The 19,118-nt window shown below is 42.0% G+C and overlaps 1 protein-coding gene across 2 annotated transcripts in view; it reads left to right on the forward strand.

The window, feature by feature from the left end:
• LOC126483873 (CUB and sushi domain-containing protein 1-like) overlaps positions 1-19,118 on the forward strand; it is a 434,289-nt gene that overhangs the window by 383,229 nt on the left and 31,942 nt on the right. For both annotated transcript variants that reach the window (XM_050107116.1, XM_050107118.1), the window contains exon 5: positions 14,823-15,020. In XM_050107116.1, coding sequence (XP_049963073.1) covers positions 14,823-15,020 — 198 coding nt within the window. The remainder of the gene's footprint in view (positions 1-14,822; positions 15,021-19,118) is intronic.

The raw sequence follows: 19,118 nt of genomic DNA on the forward strand, positions 1-19,118 counted from the left end.
CTCAGTTACACTACGTAGGCGATTACTGCGCACTGTCTCCACATACGAGTACACCATAATTACTCTACCACGCAAACATTTGGGGTTATACTCGTCTGGTGTGAGACGTTCCCGGGGGGTCCACTGGGGGCCGAACCACACTATAAGCCTGGGTTCGCGGTGGGGTGAGTGGACTGCTTTAGCCTGTTGTGGGGTTGTGAACCACTGAGGGCTTCGACGGGACGAAGCCTCTCCGTCGTTTTTATGTCCCCAGTTCAATAAATACATACACACATAAAGACGTACAACTTACCCCTTGCTCAGCATGCTGTTTTGTGTCTGGTATATTGAAGTTCTCAAAGCAAACTGAAATCAGCAAATGAGACAGCTAAAGAAAATAATTTACTCGCTACTAAATTTTCCTTTGCTTGAGAGGAACAATCTGTGGCTACGTGTGGCGTAAGGTGCAATGCACACACTGCAAAACTTTACTAAGAATAGTGGAGGAGGGTTTTACTTTAAAGAAAAGAGTTCTTGAAGAATTAAACGCTGATCGGAAAAGACTGCACAAGATGACTCCACCTAAGACGACTCCAACAATTACGAAATTCTTTCAATTCAGAAATTAAAGACATTTAAACCACCTGCGTTACTTGTGACATGATGTAAACAAAGAGACTACACTAGCAGTAATCATGAATATTGTTAGTTGACTGAGGGACAAAGATTTCTTTCAATAAATAGTTCTGACAAACAAACATTTCATTCAAGCTCGTGTATTGTTCACGCTGAAATGTTCCTCCAAAAATCTTCTCCACATATAAAGTCGAGAAAATGTTTTTACAAACAAGTTTTTTTTCCATAATAATGTATTTGTATTCCATGCAATTTCCCCAAATTCCCAAACATCTCTGAAACTGAACTGCCTCTAATAAGAATGCCCTAGCGCTGTACAACTGACTAGCGCATAAAAGGTCATTAAACATGGTCAAGCCTCTTATCCGCTACTCGTGCAACGCGCTCATGCATCTTTGTCCCAGTACAGTAAAAGAGAAGTATTTACACCGCAGACAACATGAATCGTACAAGGTGAGCTAGACTCGAATCGAACCCGTGTTGCGGATTAACGAACCCAGGTGGTGCACAAGTCAGACTGAGTGTGGTTTATAGGCGGTTTCCCACTCTTGTTTAGGCAAATCCTGGGCTGGGTACAAATTTTCAACTCAGAAAACAGGATACACTGTTAGAACAGGATCACACACAGAACAAAGACCACCCAAACTAAAGACAGTGGCGCACTCACCTTCCCTCCCTCAGGTGAGTGACGACTGCCAGAACGTTGCCAATCCTTGACTAGAGCGGATCTGGTACTATACGGGATTAAACGCTAACTGAAAACAAAAATTATTAAAAATAAAAGTATTTCATAATACGTTTGTTTGTGTGGTCATTTTCCACAGTATCTGTTAACATCTGTTATTATAGGTTATCTGTCTTGAGCTGACTGCAATGGGCCGGCCGTGGTGGCCGAGCGGTTCTAGGCGCTTCAGTCTGGAACCGCGCGACCGCTACGGACGCAGGTTCGAATCCTGCCTCGGGCATGGATGTGTGTGATGTCCTTGGGTTAGTTAGATTTAAGTAGTTCTAAGTTCTAGGAGACTGATGACCTCACCTGATAAGTCCCATAGTGCTCAGAGCCATTTGAACCATTTGACTGCAATGTAATTAGAAAGAATTACACCATCTAGACGTGTTTCGCTTTTATTTATAAAGCATCTTCTGTGGCATTCTTTAAATTGGAAACATATGTTTGTACATTTATTTTTTGATTCTTTTAAGTTAAAAACAGCGTTTTCTTTATGAAGTTAGTCTGTAAGCTACTTACGGTGTTTCTTTACATAGTCTGCACCTAGCCCTCTTGCTAGTATGGTTGATGTCGACAAGGGGCTTTTTCGCACGCAGCACTATTTATAATTGACTTTCTTAACTGTTTTTCATTCATCACTGCTACAGTGTTTATGCCTATTGGTTTGTTTTCGTTTACGTTGTAAGTGTTGCCAACCTATGAAACGATTTTGTATGTGTGTGTGTGTGTGTGTGTGTGTGTGTGTGTGTGTGTGAGAGAGAGAGAGAGAGAGAGAGAGAGAGAGAGTGAGTGAGAGAGAGAGAGAGAGAGAGAGAGACAGAGAATTAGTGAAATTGTCTTGTATGTAGATAGAGACGTGAGAGGGGTGGTGTTTTTTCCCACAGGGGGTGGGAAGAACGACAGGGATGGCCTGGACAGTGATTATGGGATGGATCTGGGAGAAAATGGTAGTGGTAAATGGAGCCTGTGGTTATATTTGTACTTTTAATGTTATATTAAGTGATCAATCAGTTTAAATAGTGTGTGATTTGCCAAGCTGATCTCGTGATTTTTGAGTTGTTTCTTTTCTGTTATGGTTTTTTGAATGTGATAGTTTCTTGTAAGGTGAGGTGTTATTTTGTTGTTGTTTATCCTTATGATTTCCATGTCTGTGTCTCTGGTTGTAATTTTATGTTGGTGTAAGTGTTCTGCAAATGGTGTGTCCTATACTTCCATGCTCTTACATGTCTATGTATCTAGTGTCAAATGTCTTCCTGGTTTGACCTATCTATCTTCCACCACATGTATTGCATTTCCGTTGGTGTATTCCTGATTTCTGATACAGATCAGTTTTTCCTATTTCTAAATTGAGTTGTTAGTTTGGAGTGCTATTTTTATGCCCTTTTTTTTGGAAATATTGGATATTCTGTGTATGTATTTGTGGTTGTATATCATTGTGTACCATCTTTTACTTTCACACTTTAACACTTTGTGCTGTTGTTTCTGTTCTCGTATTTTGTGTATTTACTTGTGTGTGATTTTGTCATTGAGTTTGTTCTTTTCTGTTTCTTGATTTTATTGTTCAGTTTCGTCACTAAGTTCTCTATGTATCCATTCTTTTTAATTGCACTCCAGTCAGCTCAAGACAGATATCCAATACTAAAAAAAGTATTTGCTTTTTCAATAAATATTATGTTTCATTATTTGTCAATTTACACTACTGGCCATTAAAATTGCTACACCGAGAAGAAATGCATATGATAAACGGGTATTCATTGGACAAATATATTATACTAGAACTGACAGGTGATTACATTTTCACGCAATTTGGGTGCATAGATCCTGAGAAATCAGTACCCAGAACGACCACCTCTGGCCGTAATAACGGCCTTGATACGCCTGGGCATTGTGTCAAACAGAACTTAGATGGCGTGTACAGGTACAGCTGCCTATGCAGCTTCAACACGATACCACAGTTCATCAAGAGTGGTGATTGGCGTATTGTGACGAGACAGTTGCTCGGCCACCTTTAACCAGACGTTTTCAATTGGTGAGAGATCTGGAGAATGTGCTGGCCAGGGCAGCAGTCGAACATTTTCTGTAGCCAGAAAGGCCTGTACAGGACCTGCAACATTCGGTCGTGCATTATCCTCCTGAAATGTAGGGTTTAGAAGGGATCGAATGAAGAGTAGAGCCACGGGTCGTAACACATCTGAAATGTAACGTCCACTGTTCAATGTGCCGTCAATATGAACAAGAGGTGACCGAGACGAGTAACCAATGGCACCCAATACCATCACGCCGGGTGATACGCCAGTATGGCGATGACGAATACACGCTTCCAATGTGCGTTCACCGCGATGTCGTCAAACACGGATGTGTGAATCTAGATTCATCCGAAAAAATTACGTTTTGCCATTCGTGCACCCAGATTCGTCGTTGAGTACACCATCGCAGGCGCTCCTGCATGTGATGCAGCGTCAAGGGTAACCGCAGCCATGGTCTCCGAGTTGATAGTCCATGCTGCTGCAAACGTCGTCGAATTGTTCGTGGAGATGGTTGTTGTCTTACAAACATCCCCATCTGTTGACTCAGGGATCGAGACGTGGCTGCACGATCCGTTACAGTCATGCGGATAAGATGTCTGTCATCTCGACTGCTAGTGATAGGAGGCTGTTGGGATCTAGCACGGCGTTCCGTATTACCCTCCTGAACACACCGATTCCATATTCTGGTAACAGTCATTTGATCACGACCAATGCGAGCAGCAATGTCGCGATACGATAAAGCGCAATCACGATAGGCTACAATCCGACCTTTATCAAAGTCGGAAACGTGATGGTACACATTTCTCCTCCTTACATGAGGCATCACAACAATGTTTTACCAGGCAACGCCAGTCAACTGCTGTTTGTGTATGAGAAATCGGTTGTAAACTTTCCTCATGTCAGCACGTTGTAGGTGTCGTCACTGGCGCCAACCTTCTGTGTATGCTCTGGAAAGCTAATCATTTGTATATCACAGCATCTTCTTCCTGTCGCTTAAATTTCGCGTCTGTAGCGCGTCATCTTCGTGGTGTAGCAGTTTTAATGGCCAGTGGTGTACAATTTTGTATTTAATACCAATTTTTTTTTTTTGAATCTTCAGTCTTCTGAATACTTTGATGCGGCTTGCCAGGGATTCCTCTCCTATGCCAACCTCTTCATCTCTGGGTGACACTTCGTTGCTATGTCCTCAATTATTTGTTTGACATATTCCAATCTCTGTCTTCCCCTACAGTTTTTAACCTCTACGGTTCTCTCTAATACCAAGGACATTATTCCCTTATGATCTAACACATATCCTATAGTCATTTCAATTCATCTTGTGTCTTCCGTATGTTCCTTTCTCCGCCGATTCTATGGTGAACCTACACATTCCTTACTTTACAAGTCCACCTAATTTTCGAAATTCTTCCATAACACCACATCTGAAATGCTTCGGTCCTCTTCAATTCAGGGTTTTCTACACTCCATCCTTCTCTGGCGCAAAATGCTGTGCTCCAAACGCATATTCTTAAAATTTTCTTCCTCAGATTATGGCCAATGTTCGACCATAGCAGACTACTCTTGGCCAGGAATGCCGTCTTTGGCAGTGCTAGTCTGCCTTTTATGTCCTCTTTGCTTTGCCAGTCAGTTACTTTGCTTCCAAGGTAGCAGAATTCCTAACTTCATCTACTTCGTGGTCCCCAGTTTTGATGTTAAGTCTGTCACTGTTCTCATTTCTCATTTCTGTCGTCTTTCTTCAGTTTACTCTCAGTCTATGTTATGTAGTCATTAGGTTGTTCATTCCATTCAGCAGGTCCTGTAATTCTTCTTCGCTTTCACTGAGGATAGTAAATTCATCAGTGACTCTTGTCATTGATAGCCTTTCACTATGAACTTTAATACCACTCTTGAACCATTCTTTCGTTTCCGTCATTGTTTGGGGGGATGGAGAGGGGAGAGTGCATCCCTGTTCTGTTCCCTCTATAATCGTAATAATTCGTTCTTGTTTTTTCAATCTTACTGTCCCCTCTTGGTTTTTGTGTTACTGCATACTATTCGTATCTCTCTAGCGTACTCCTATTTTCCTCAGAATTTCGAGCATCTTGTACCATTTTACATTATCGAACGCCTTTTTAAGTCGACATATCCAATGCACTTTTCGGTTTCTCTTCAGTATTGGGCCTTATTAAGCGCAACGTCAGAACTGCCTCTATATTGCCTTTACCTTTCTCGAAGCCAAACTGATTGTCGTCTAGCTGATCCTCAGTTTTCTATTCTTCTGTATATAATTCTTGTCAGCAGCGTGAATGCGTATGCTATTAATCTGAAGGTGCGATAGCTCTCGAACTCATCTGCTTCCCAAGGTTTCTTCGCAGCTACCTTCCTTGTATCTACGTCTGTTGTCCAACATCTATGATTGCTCTTTTTACAAACGTCCATTCTTCTTCATATGAAATGCTTACTGTAGTATCCCGTATCGCAGCATCCACATCTTTAGCGAACTTTGAACGGGTCTCATCATTCCTTAGGACTTTAGTACCCCACTTCCTTCCAAACTGATGCTTCCAGACGATTCTTTTAAGCTTCAGTCTAGTCTTCATCATTACTGAATTGTGATATTATCTCGATCTGCCCGTGGGTACACCTTGCAATATAACATCTGGTTTCGGAATCCCTGTCTTACCACAATGTTTTCCGACTGGAATCTTCCCGTATCTCCTGGCCTTTTCGAATCGAAGTCCAATTCTTGTGACTTTTTGACAGTGTATTTGCTAATACTAGCGGAACTTTATTGCAGGAGTCAGTTAGTCTTCTTCCTCTCTCATTCCGACTACCAAGCCCATATTCTCCCGTCACTCTTTCTTCTACTCCTTCCCCTACAGCCACATTTCAGTTCCCCATGAGTATTAGATTTTCATTCTTTACTAATGAATTTTCTCATTTGTTATCCTTATGTACTTATCTTATCATGTTCTACTAGCGACGTTAGCATGTGTACCTGTACCATCGTTGTCGAATCTGATACCATACTGTTTACAGTAACACACTCCCTGCCCTACCTTGCTGTTCATAACGAATCGTACTCCCGTTACACCGTTTTCTTCTGCTGTTGATATTACCCTATATTCGACCAGAAATCTTAATCTTCTTTCCGTTTCATTTCACTGACTCCAATGTACAGGGCGTAATGGGTATAAGTGGGTATTTGTATTGATAATTGGGGACAGTGTACTGAACAACATTACATCAGTATTTACCTCATTCGCAGAGTAGTATGTTTTTAGGTTGGTTATAGCTCCAAGTACATATGGCAAGAGCATGCTTATTTTCCCCCTGGGTAGCAGGTTAGATATTGTGTGGACTTGTATAAGCGAAACACTGAGCCTATACTGACAGATGTAGTCCACTTAATAGTGGAATTACGACCGTGCAGCAAACATCAGGTAGTATATTATGTGAATTGTTTGTGGAAAAAGCATTAGACGCAGAGAAGAAACAGCAAACACACTGATGTGTGTAGATATTAAGATACCACCTACAAAAATATTTGCAGGCTTGCCAGTAACATCTTTGATGTAAGGACGTTCTTTATGCATTCAGCGATAGCTGAACTATTTAATATTATAAATGGTTTACCAAATAAGTATTCAGCAGGTATTGAACTAAAAGATGTATCAAGTCAAGTGCAACATTTATAGTTGAACAACTAGTAGACGCTGTAAATTCATCATTTGAGAAAAATGCGTTTCAAAATGTTTTGAAAACTGAGAAGGAAACCCACACTTCACAAGAAGGGAGTCAAAAAAGAAATTTCTAATTATAACCTCTATCAGTATTATCCATTTTCAGCAAAATTATGGAGAAACTCTTCCTTATCAGATTGATTTGATGGGCGACTGGATCATTCAGTGTACAGTGTGAGGTTACTGTCACATGTTGCTATGCGCACTATGCGATGTTAATTCATCTTATGCCACTAGTTCGTGATTGTTTTGGTGAGAACACTGTACTTGGAAAGATAGCCTTGCGTCCTCCACGATGAGGTGGGATGAGGTGTGTGTTATCGGGAACGCCTCTATGGCCACTTTTGTTTGTGGAAGGCAGTCTGTGAATCTCAATGTGGAAGAGTGCCGCGTTTGGAGATACAGGCAGTATTCGCAGAAGTCGGGTAAAGGCTCGCTATGCAGCTCTTGGAACCCGGGCTGGCGCCCTTCCCATGTGGTCAATACACGCCGCAGCCATCCCACAGTCCCCAAATAATAACTGAGCGCAACGTTTTTGCTTTTCTGCATGAACACGAAAGAGCAAGACCCGGAGGCACCATCCGACCATAGCTTTCTCTTTAAAAATTTGGTTCGGCCAACAGAATTTCTTGGCTCCAGATAGTGCTCTTCGCGCACAAGGCTGACCATTCGTGAAGGCACTGCTTCTGCCCAGTACCAATTTTGTGTTTAAAAATGTGCGTCTTGAACGCAAAAGGAGGGAAGTTACGTGAGCTTTCCCCAGCATTTTCATGAGTTCAGCAACAAATAAAAATGGTTCAAATGGCTCTGAGCACTATGGGACTTAACTTCATGTATTACTAAGATTTGGTTTTATTAACTGGGGAGAACTGAGTCCACTTCTCCTAGAATTATAAGTTGGGCTTGGGCTGGTATAAGTTCACAGCAACCACGAGACCAAGGGCTTTCAACAAAAAGCCGACTCACGCAAATTTTTATGTAAATGAGCGCATTCTGCCGCATTTCGTGTTTCGGGCTTCTGCGCAAGGGGCTTCTGCGCAAGCGAATATTGACCTCAAGGTGACGCTATCGGAAACAGAAGCTAGAATTCCAAGCGACGTAGTCCAACCAGTGACATGCCAGAACGCCGCTATGAAGGAAACAATCTTGGCTCCTGAAAGAAACTCATCTCCTGAGAAAGTAGATGGTGCGAATTTTCGAAAGCTCGAGTTTTAGTTCCGATTTGACGTGGTCTGGAACACCTAGGAGATTTTATACAAGGAAGCAGCTACGAAAAACTTCGATGTTATACTGATGTTCATAAATCTTACAAAATGCTCTGCAACAGAGTGTGTGGTGATATGTTACTTCCCTTGTGGCGCAGCAGGGCTCCAACCTGGGACCCTCGCCTTTCTCGGTCAAATGCTTTTATCGATTGAATTATCCAAACACGTCTCATGAATCATCGTCGCAGCTTTACTTCCACCAGTACCTCATCCCTCACCTTCCAAACGTTACAGAAGTTCTTCTGCCTAACGTGCAGGACTAGTTTGTGTAACATTGACTGGGGCTATAGGACAAGAAAAGATGGAAAAGACTGACTGAATAACAGTTACATTAGCAGATCGCACATATGTTAATATTCTCACAGTTTTAACAAGTTTACAACCTGTGGTCTGTACAAGTACCTCTCCTAAGATTCACACTCAAACCAAACGATTAGCAAATTAAAAAAACTGAACCATAATAATTATTCAGTACAGGAAACCAGAAGTAAGAAAACTTGTACTATTGCTCAAATCACCAAACCTGACAATTCCTTACTCTAGAAGCTAACAGATCTACAGACATTAAAATTTACTTAAATTACTGTAATGGACATACAAGTTATTTACCTGGGTTTGCGCTTACTATGTGAAAACTAGCCACGAAGAAAATTATTGCGTATTTGTGGAGAACTATTCCGAGGTTAGAAGTTATGAACGTTTATGTACTTACATTTTCGGTCCTGTTTCGTGTCCCTGGTTGGTGTCTCAATCAGCTACTATTTAGTGCATTGCTTTCACTCAATTTCCGCTCACTACTTCACTTCACATGTACTTACACAAAAGGTGGCGAAATGTGATCAGAGCAGGCACTTCTGACAATACACTCAGTGAGATGTGTCATGTTATTGTCATTGCTCACTTGTCCATCGTTGGTCTTGTGTTATGGTGCTGGTTTTGAATTTTTGCATGTGTGTGTGTGCGTGTGTGTGTGTGTGTGAGAGAGAGAGAGAGAGAGAGAGAGAGAAATGGTTCAAATGGCTCTGAGCACTATGGGACTTAACTTCGGATGTCATCAGTCCCATATAACTTGGAACTACTTAAACCTAACTAACCTAAGGACATCACACACATCCATGCCCGAGACAGGATTCGAACCTGCGACCGTAGCGGTCACGCGGTTCTAGACTGAAGCGCCTAGAACCGCTCGGCCACAACAGCCGGCCACATAGGTGTCGAAACATGTCCGGGGAAATATAAAAAAAAATAATTGTATTTTCATAAGGCTGATGTCCAATACCATCCAGTTTTTAAATTGCAAACATGGAAGAACGAAAAGAACAGCTTCAAACCATAGTAAAATGAGTATGAACTAAGCAACAAACAAGCATACAAGGTATACGTTTTAACGAAATATCTATATACCACAGCCGGCCGGTGTGGCCGAGCGGTTCTAGGCGCTTCAGTCTGGGACTGCGCGACCGCTACGGTCTCTGGTTCGAATCCTGCCTCGGGCATGGATGAGTGTGATGTCCTTAGCTTATTTAGGTTTAAGTAGTTCTGAGTTCTAGGGGACTGATGACCTCAGATGTTAAGTCCCGTAGTGCTCAGAGCCATTTGAACCATTTTCTATATACCACACACAGAAGACGGATACTAGTAAACAGTTAAAATCAGGCAAATGTCTCTGTAATAAAGTGTGTACACTAAAGTGCTCAGTCTCTATATCTCAAGTTGCACATGAAAGATATACGAACAGTTTCATGAGCAAATAATAGCGCACCATAAGCATGGAAAAATCATTAAATAGCGACACGGTCATCAGTACGCAGTACAGAAGGAACTGAATGTTTGGCACAGTGACGACACACAATTTATGTGCGTCCGTCTTCTTCACATTCGATTAGTGCATAGTGCGTTCACAGCCAGTATACTTGGCAGTCCTCCGCTCAACAGACCAAGGTCCCTTCCGCTTAGGCAAAAAGAAGTAAACATATAGTCTCTCCGTGTCGGGCATTCCTTCACTGTCAGCGACAACTTACTCCTTGCTCACAGTACTGATCCCAATTTGCCATTTCTGGCACGAGTCTTTTCGTGTTGCACTCGCACAGATAAATCCTTCTCCAACCTAGAATAACAATTCGGTTGTTGTCAATCTATGTCGTAGTGCCGAACACGGCACACACTCCTGGAGGAAGTGATACTGCAGAGGCGTGGCTGAGCCAAAGCCCGGGGGATTGTTTCTTAATTTTCACTTTGGAGTGGAATGTGCACCTGCGCCGAAGTTTGGATGGTGGGAAATCTACTGACGGAAGTAAAGCTATGCGGGAAGGGGGGGGGGGGGGGGGAGTGAGTGAGTCATGTTTGGATACCTCACTCGATAGAGGCCTTGCTCGGGAAAGGCAAAGGTCCAAGGTTCTATTCTCGGTCAGGCACACAGTTTTAATCTGCCAGGAAGTTTAATAATTCTTGTTTTATACGTTAATGAACACAAATTTCACTTTTTTAATAGCATCGATTCGTTAAATCATAAATTGTATAGAAAAACTTTACAGAATTAAATAATACATTTTAAATGCTTCTCTACGGGTTTTCCATTTGCTCTATACTGCTATGTTGGCTATTAGTTATAACAATTTTTGCTCTTGTAGGATATGCACTAGAGATAGTGTGTGGGGGTCTACAGATCCTAAATAAAGATCTGGTGTCAAAGGGCTGTTCTCTGCAATGTGTACAATCCTGTTTTAATATATGAACATTTAAATTATAACCTCTTTTGTTTTGTGTTGTGGCCCCTGTTCATGACTTCAGCTTCCTAACTAACCAAACTGGAATCCCCTTCCAAATAGTGGCAGATTCAGTGACCTTTGCCGATCAAGACTCAGGACGAAATTAAATTTCCACCGCGAACAAGGCACACAATGGATCCTCCTTCCCCATACTCAAACGGTGGGAAACCTACCAAGATTACCACTTCATCATCTGAAACAGTCCGCAGCTCGTGGTCTCGCGATAGCACTCTCTCTTCCCGAACACCGGGGTTTGATTCCCGGTCGCCTCAGGGATTTTTCACCTGCCCCGAGATGAGTGGGTGCTGTTGTGTCGTCTTCATCATCATCATTCATCCCCATTACGGTCTGAGGAAGGCAACGGCAAACCACCGCCGTGAGGACCTTGCCTAGTGCGGCGGTGCGGCTCTCCCGCATCGTTCCCCTAAACTCTGCCAAGAAGCAGGGGACTTCATTTCCATCTGAAACAATCGATTAGATGTTGATCGGGTGCACGCAGCATAAAAATGAGAAGTGAATGTAACAAACCTGAACGACGAAAACAGCCACGCGGTTCAAGTTGCCTATACAATCTCTTCCAGGAACAACACAAATTTGATTTGACGTACTGTAATTATGTACCGAATTTAAAAATTTAAAGTTTTGTCATAATCCACTCATTAAGAGACGTAATCTTCTTTTAAATGTTTAACACATTATGTCAAGTAAAACTGTGAGGCTGCATAACTCACAGGGCGTAAATTACTCCGATTATATTCGTCCACTCTTTGAGAATGAGAGCACTTAGTGACATCTAGTAAATTTCACACATAATTAAAATCAATTTCGATACTTAACCTCGCTGACACCACTGAGAAAGTAATGTAAGGGAATATTTGCCACTTACTACATTGTCTCTGTTCATGCAGTATAAGTTCAGCATCAAGCATGAAGTTTAAATTTATTGCTTTTTTTACTAAGGGAATGGTCCAAGCCCACCCTGTGATTTTATATTCGGGAAGAATACAATGGATGATACGCACTGCCAAAATTTTAGCTGCTCTGATGCAATGCAAGTATTTTTTTTTTTTTAAATTGTAGAAGTTAATCGTTTTGTTGCACGAAGAACAGCTTATGACAGCGGTTTGTCCCGCCTAACTCGCGGAAGGCCTTGACAAAAGAGCGTAGCGCTGTTTAGAGCAAATATCTGGAGTGACAGTCGCGAATTAGAAACACCTAAACCGTACGAAAAGTGCCACGTATCATTAATGTTTTGAGTAAGAGACAGATCATATCGACAACTAAACATTTGTATATGTAATTCTTACAAAGGTGACTAGAAGAGGAAAATAATCAAGGTAGTGATTGATGTCATATTACTGACAACTTCACTCAATCGTGACTTTAATGTATCGAAATGAAATATTTCTTACACACATATCATTTTATAACAGTTCCCTCAGTGATAATTTCTGAATAAGATACGTTTTAATAACGCCATCAGGTTCCTATCAGATCACCGGAGTTAAGTGCTGTCGGGATTGGACAGCATTTGGATGGATGACAATATGGGTCTACCGAGCGCCGATGGCAAGCGGGGTGCACTCAACCCTTGTGAGGCCAATTGATGAGCTACTTGACTGAGAAGTAAAGGCTCCGGTCACGAAAATTGTTAACGGCCGGGAGAGCGGTGTGCTGACCACATGGCCCTCCGTACCCGCATCCAGTGACGCCTATCAGCTGAGGATAGCACGGCGGTCGGTCAGCACCGTTGGGCCTTCCGAGGCTTGTTCGGTCGGAGTTTTTGTATTTTAATAACAATGAAACAGTTTCTTGTTTATTCCCCACAGGCGTCACAACAAAGCGCGGTGTCATTTGAATGACGCAAGCATTTTCCTTACACCAGACACATCCGACAACAGAAAAAATATGATTTCAGGCACGTCACGGTAATTACTAGTCTTAATTAGACAGAATTACGGTAGAGTAAGAAATGGTCCTGGCAGTTGCTCTGCTTACTGTGCTATGTACCGGGCTTACATAAAGCAACTTGTAAAATATGCCAATGCAAACTGATAATGGACTAATTACTGCAGATTAAGAATACTGTTCTCCTGAAAAACCTCAAAAGGCAAGCAGCTATCCTAAGTTACATTTTGCGGCAGTTTCCTTAAAAACATTTTCGACAGTCGAAAAAATTCTTCACCGAGAGTCACACTGAGTGTTCTCGGTGTAATCTGTATCACATCTACAGACTTTTTGTCGTCCTTCTGAAAGACAGAGGTATCGTTATGTCCAGGCCAAGAGTACAACAAAAGTAATGAATTAAATTCTTTTATTGGCTAGAAACCGTTTCCAATGAAATGTTAAAAAATTTTTTTTTCCTGTTTTTACAGATTTTCATTGGTCAATTGCAAGTTTTTTGCCACTAAACAGTCATTCTTTTTTTTTTTTTGTCCTAACATGCCTTGAGGTCCAGGAAGACAGATACAAAGGTGCGGAAGCAGTAATCTGCTCATACTTATCACTGTCACTGTTGTATCTGAATGAGTCATAGCATTAATCGATTGCACAACAGACTCTGTCTTTTTTCGCCTCGAAATGATAAAGCGCTGTTTGCTCGCAGTTCTTTCAGGAAACCTGACTGATCGGTGTTAGACACAGAAAATGTGGGGATAACAGGAAGCTTCGTTTTCACGTCAGCTACGAATTAATGGCATCCCCTCTACACCTTTACTTCCAGTAACTTCGTTGTTTTGCGACTTTCTATACCGTTTATACTGTTTGATTTTTTGAATCTGTTGAAACAGGTCGGAGAAGACTTGAAATCAGCAAAGTTCATCTTAGCTGTGATTTGGAGGGACTTGTCTCATACATCTTCAGTTGTAACGGTGCATTGTGTCTCATAAGCAGCTCTACATGGTTCATATCTAAACTCCTCTAGAGAACTGTTGTTTGTGTTATTTACTTCATTTTAGGTGTTTATGTTGCTTACTAATTGGGGGGGGGGGGGGAAGACGAACGGGACTTTGTGGCTAACCAGTGTAGTTTTTCTTTCGCAATTTTGGGAGTTTCATATCGGCGCGTATATAATGCAAAACATCATTACCAAAAATTTCAAAATGTACCTTTCCGATTTACTTCATATCTTTACATGTTACTGTAATAAACATATATATACGCTGCTAGCAAACATGAAATTCGTATTTATGGCACACTGGTTCATGATTAAAATCCTACTACAGAATCTGAATTTGGAATAACAGTCAACTTCAGAGAGAGTGGGGAAGAGGAAGTGGACAGAAGGATGGGAGGAAATAGACACAGAAAAAGAAGAGGAGATGGAGAGGTAGTGGGGAGCAGGAAGAGGTGGAAAAAGAGGGGAGGAGGAGTAAAGAGAAAGGGAGGGGGGATGAACAGAGGCATGGGGAAGGAGGAGTTGATGGACAAAGAAAGGTGGAGGGAGAGATGGACAGAGACAGAGGACAGAAGGAGATCAGGGCGTATATCCAATTTCAATACTTATTAGAAACGTCTGCTTTCTCTTTTCTTTCTTTTCCATTTAAGCTGACTGAGCCACACCAAAGTGTGGCCAATTACGGCTAGTTGCTACTAAATTATTCCCTGTACCCCGGGACTGACACCTTGTACAGCTGACTTGTGTGCGAACCTTACAGAGAGTTCTATGTAAATCTTTTCGATTTGTGTGTCCTCAGACCGGTCGAAGAGTGACTCCGAGTGCCGGGACGTGCTGCGCGTGTCTGAGGGAGAGGGCGAGCGGCCGCTGCTTGAGGAGTGCGGCGAGCTGCCGCGCCTCGTCAGGCTCAGTTCCGCGGGCAGCCAGCTGGCCGTCTCCGTCCTCACCACCTCCAAGACGCTCTTCGTCCGCAGGGGCGTCCTCATGCACTACGCCGGTGAGACACCCATTCGCCTTCATATCAGAAAAATAACACTCTTATGTTGTTTTGTCTTGTTACTTGCTGCAAGTTGAGAAAGTATTTATAAAGTCAGCTGCGGTCTGGGAAGCTAATTTTACGTGGTGGTGGAATTATTACGCATTGAAAACAAATGCATTACACCTCACATTAAGAGTAAGAGTAAAACAATAATTTCATCGTTGTATTACGAGGAATGTTCAATAAGTAATGCAACACTCTCCTTTTTCTCGGCCAGTATCGGCTGAAAAAATGTGGGATTTGTTGTGGAACATCGTGGAATATTCACCCTTCAGCCCATATAGTTTTATGAAGGTCCCACAGGCCGCGGCGCTATACGTAGCCTTCAAAATGGCGTCCGCAACGGAGGTGCGTTCCGAGCAGAGAGCTGTCACAGTTTCTTTTCGCGGAAAATCAGACCACTGCAGAAATTCATAGCCACTTGCACGATGTCTACGAAAACCTCGCAGTCAACAAAAGCACGGTGAGTCGTTGGGCGAGTAGTCTGCCTTCAGCGTATATAGGACACTCAAATCTGTCCGATTTCCCAAGTGCCGGCCAACCGCACACAACTGTGAATCCTGCAATGTTGGGACGTGCGGACACTCTCATTCGTGGTGACCGGCGAATCACAATGAAACACTTCGCGCACATCTGAACTTCTCTGTTGGTAGTGCTGACACACTCGTCCACCAGTTGGGATACTTAAAGATGTGGACCAATTGGATCCTCCGATACCTAACAGACGACCATAAGGAACAACGAAGGACGATCTGTGCGGAATTGCTTGCACGATGCGAGGCTCGTAGTGAAAATTTTTTGCTGAATACTGTCACAGATGATGGAAAATGGTTTCATCACTTCGGACCGGATACAGAACGGCAATCCATGCACTGACGTCGCACCACGTCGTCCGAAGAAAAAGTTCAAAGCCCTCCAAAGCTGGTAAAATCATGCCGACGGTGATGAAGCAGTTATTCTGTTTGATGTCCTTCCTCATGGTGCAAAGATCAGCTCGGACGTGTATAGTGCTATCCTTAGGAAACTGAAGAAACGACTTCTGCTTGTTCGTTGCAAAACAATGCAAACGAACTTCTCCTTCTCCGTGACAACGGAAGGCCTCGCGTAAGTCTGTACTCCCGAGAGGAGCCCAAAAAACTGCATTGGATTGTTCTTCCTCATCTGTCCTAAAACACCGATCTCACACCTTCCTGTTTCAGTCTGTTTCGCCCACTGAAGGACGCTCTCCGCAAGAAGCAAAACGTGGATGACGGGGACGTTGATGATGCTGCAAGACGTTACCTCCGACGTCGGCCAGCAGAGTGAGGCCAGGCGGGCACACTGGTCGACCCAGCGAGTTGGCGTAAGGCTGTTGCACGAAAAATAGGGTTTTATAACCAAAATTGTGAGAAATAATAACGTTTATTGGAATTCCGAATAAAATCACGCTGCTTTCAGAAAAAAAATCCCCTTGTAAAAACCACCTCTGGGCTATTTTACTGGGTGTTAGTAATTACTCTGAGACAAATGAAGCACTGGCAGTCAGACTTTTATGGAGCGTTATAACACATTACAAGGCGTTGTATAGACGGTATGATAGCGACGAGTCACTAATGCTGCACGTGCAAAGTGGCAACATTTCTGGGTGTCGTGTGTTATGTGCATGGTCGTGCCCAGGTTGAACTGGACTCACTGTCTACCAACCCTGGTTGTGTAATAAGCATTACCTACACTCAGAAGCAATGTCTTGAGCGACAGGCCTGCTAGTACTCCTCCCACTTCTTACCCTTCCTTCTGCACTTAATAGAGAGCTTTTCCATCTACACCTCTACGTTTTATTTCTTTCAATTTATTATTATTCCTCCTATGTGCCATGCTGATATATTCATATCTTTCTCAATATCTGTACACTTTCTCTAAACGATTCTGATTTATCCCGTTTTAACCTCCGGGTACTTTTATTCCTAACCGACTTATACTGCTGTTTTGATACTTAATTCGTAAGATTCTAGTATATCCTTAAGCCAGTCATAAGCTTGAGTATTTCATGAATCATTCATGGCTTCCTTGCCTCCATTTTATACCTACTCTGTCCTATTTATTTTCTTCTTTGCTATATTCCACTCCTTTTGTACTGAACGACACCTTTACTTAAGACATAGGTCACTACCCCAGAGGATCTCCACTTCGCCATATTCTGTCTTGAATTTTCAATATTCCGTCATATATTCCTTTTTATTTATCTTCTTGAATCTGCCTGCTTTTGATCACTACAAAGTTACGGTCTTTCTCTATATCAGCATCTACGTATGCTTCGCAGTCTGGGATTTCATTAGTAGAACTTGTCTAACCATAATATGGTTCTGTTAACATCTCCCAGTGTGTACTGGTTCAAGTATACGAGTATCTTATACTCTTATGATTTTGAATAAGGCATTCGCTACAACCACTGCAACCACTCTCTTCTGTCATTCCTTTCCTCCAGTCAAATTCCCCAGAAACCCCATCTTCCATTCTCTCCATTTTCACAGCCTTCCAATCTCCCTTTCACAAATTTAATCAACATAATAAAATCCCTGTATACCGCGGCCCGATACACTACGAATTTGGATACAACACTGTGTAAAAATCTAATTTGTTTACAAGTAGCGCTTCTGTAGCATCATTTACCTCAACAACCCTCAAGCTATCAAAATAATAACCGATAGAGATAAGAATAACTAAACTCAACCTTGCTTTTGTCTTACTATCATTATATCAGTATGTCACTGGACAGAAACCTGAATACGCGCGTCACGATTAACACTGTGACACAGGCAACAAGTTGGATACGTAAAAATTCTTGCAAATACTACAAATGAGCACAGCCACAATGAGCATCAGGCAATATCCTTTACGAGTTCAGATTTCTCTCAGCATGTTACGTTGCCGTAGAAACGAAAACGATTTTCTATCAGTAATAAACCATGCAAGTTTAGCACGTGACTATGGTATACCTGAAGGAACTTTCAGGGGCTGGGTGAAAGAAGACGATGGAAGTTTTATAAGCACAGTTGAAAGTGATGAAGGAATGGACAGAAAGTGGACAAAACTAGTAAAAAACAGTGAACTTGACGAATGTTTTTGTAGATGTTTTTTAGTAAAGCCAAGTGAAGGTATGCCATTTCCCACGTCAGTTATTAAAGTTCAAGCAGCCAAATTTCAGTTTGTTTTAAATGACAACGAATAATTTACGGCTTCCAATGGATGGTATTCAAGATGGAAATGTCGCGATGGAATTAGCCAAACGAGCACTGAAGACGAAACAAGGTCTTCAGATGCTGAAACCGCTTCACAATTTTCTAAAATTCTACTCTAATTAATGGTGAAAATTTAAATAATCGTCAAGTGTATAATTGTATGTGTCGCTTTATTATCGATTACTTCCAGCCAGAACTCTCGAAGTAAAATAGTTAAGAAATACCTCGACTTTCAAAATGAGAAAAGTCAGAATTACTCTCCTCTTTGCAACAAATAAATCTTCTGAACGTAAGCTGAAAACTCTTTTTAAAGGCAAAAGCAAAAGCTTAGATGTTTTAAACATTTGAACATGTTATCATTGCCGTTAATTTACATTCATTGAAAGACTGTTTGGATGACATGCGATATATTCATAAAGCGGTTTCAAGAACAGCTTGTTCCGTTAGTGAGAAAACTCCTACGAGTACTTAAACTGAGAGAAGAAGCTCTGCTAATTCTCGATCACTGTCTAGTTCATACACCTACTAATATATTGCAGTCGGAGTTTCGCCTGAATACACGACACCGGTAATTCAGCCGTTCGATCAGGGCACTAATTTTAGGCTCAGTAACATCGTGAACTGCTCACTTCAATAGTGTTTTCAGATGAGGAAATGAAAATGATCTTAAAACCTGTAAATCTGTAGACTGTTGCGTATTCAGTAGGGCTGGAATGGCAAAACATCATTATGGTTAGTACAAAGGACTGCAGAAGCAAGGGTTGCATTGTTCCATAAAGAATGAAATGGCTCAGGTGGCTCGGACGCGAAGTTCTACATTGCAATATTGTTCTTGAAG

The sequence above is a fragment of the Schistocerca serialis genome, chromosome 6, assembly GCF_023864345.2.
Source record: "Schistocerca serialis cubense isolate TAMUIC-IGC-003099 chromosome 6, iqSchSeri2.2, whole genome shotgun sequence".
Taxonomy (NCBI): Eukaryota; Metazoa; Arthropoda; class Insecta; order Orthoptera; family Acrididae; genus Schistocerca; species Schistocerca serialis.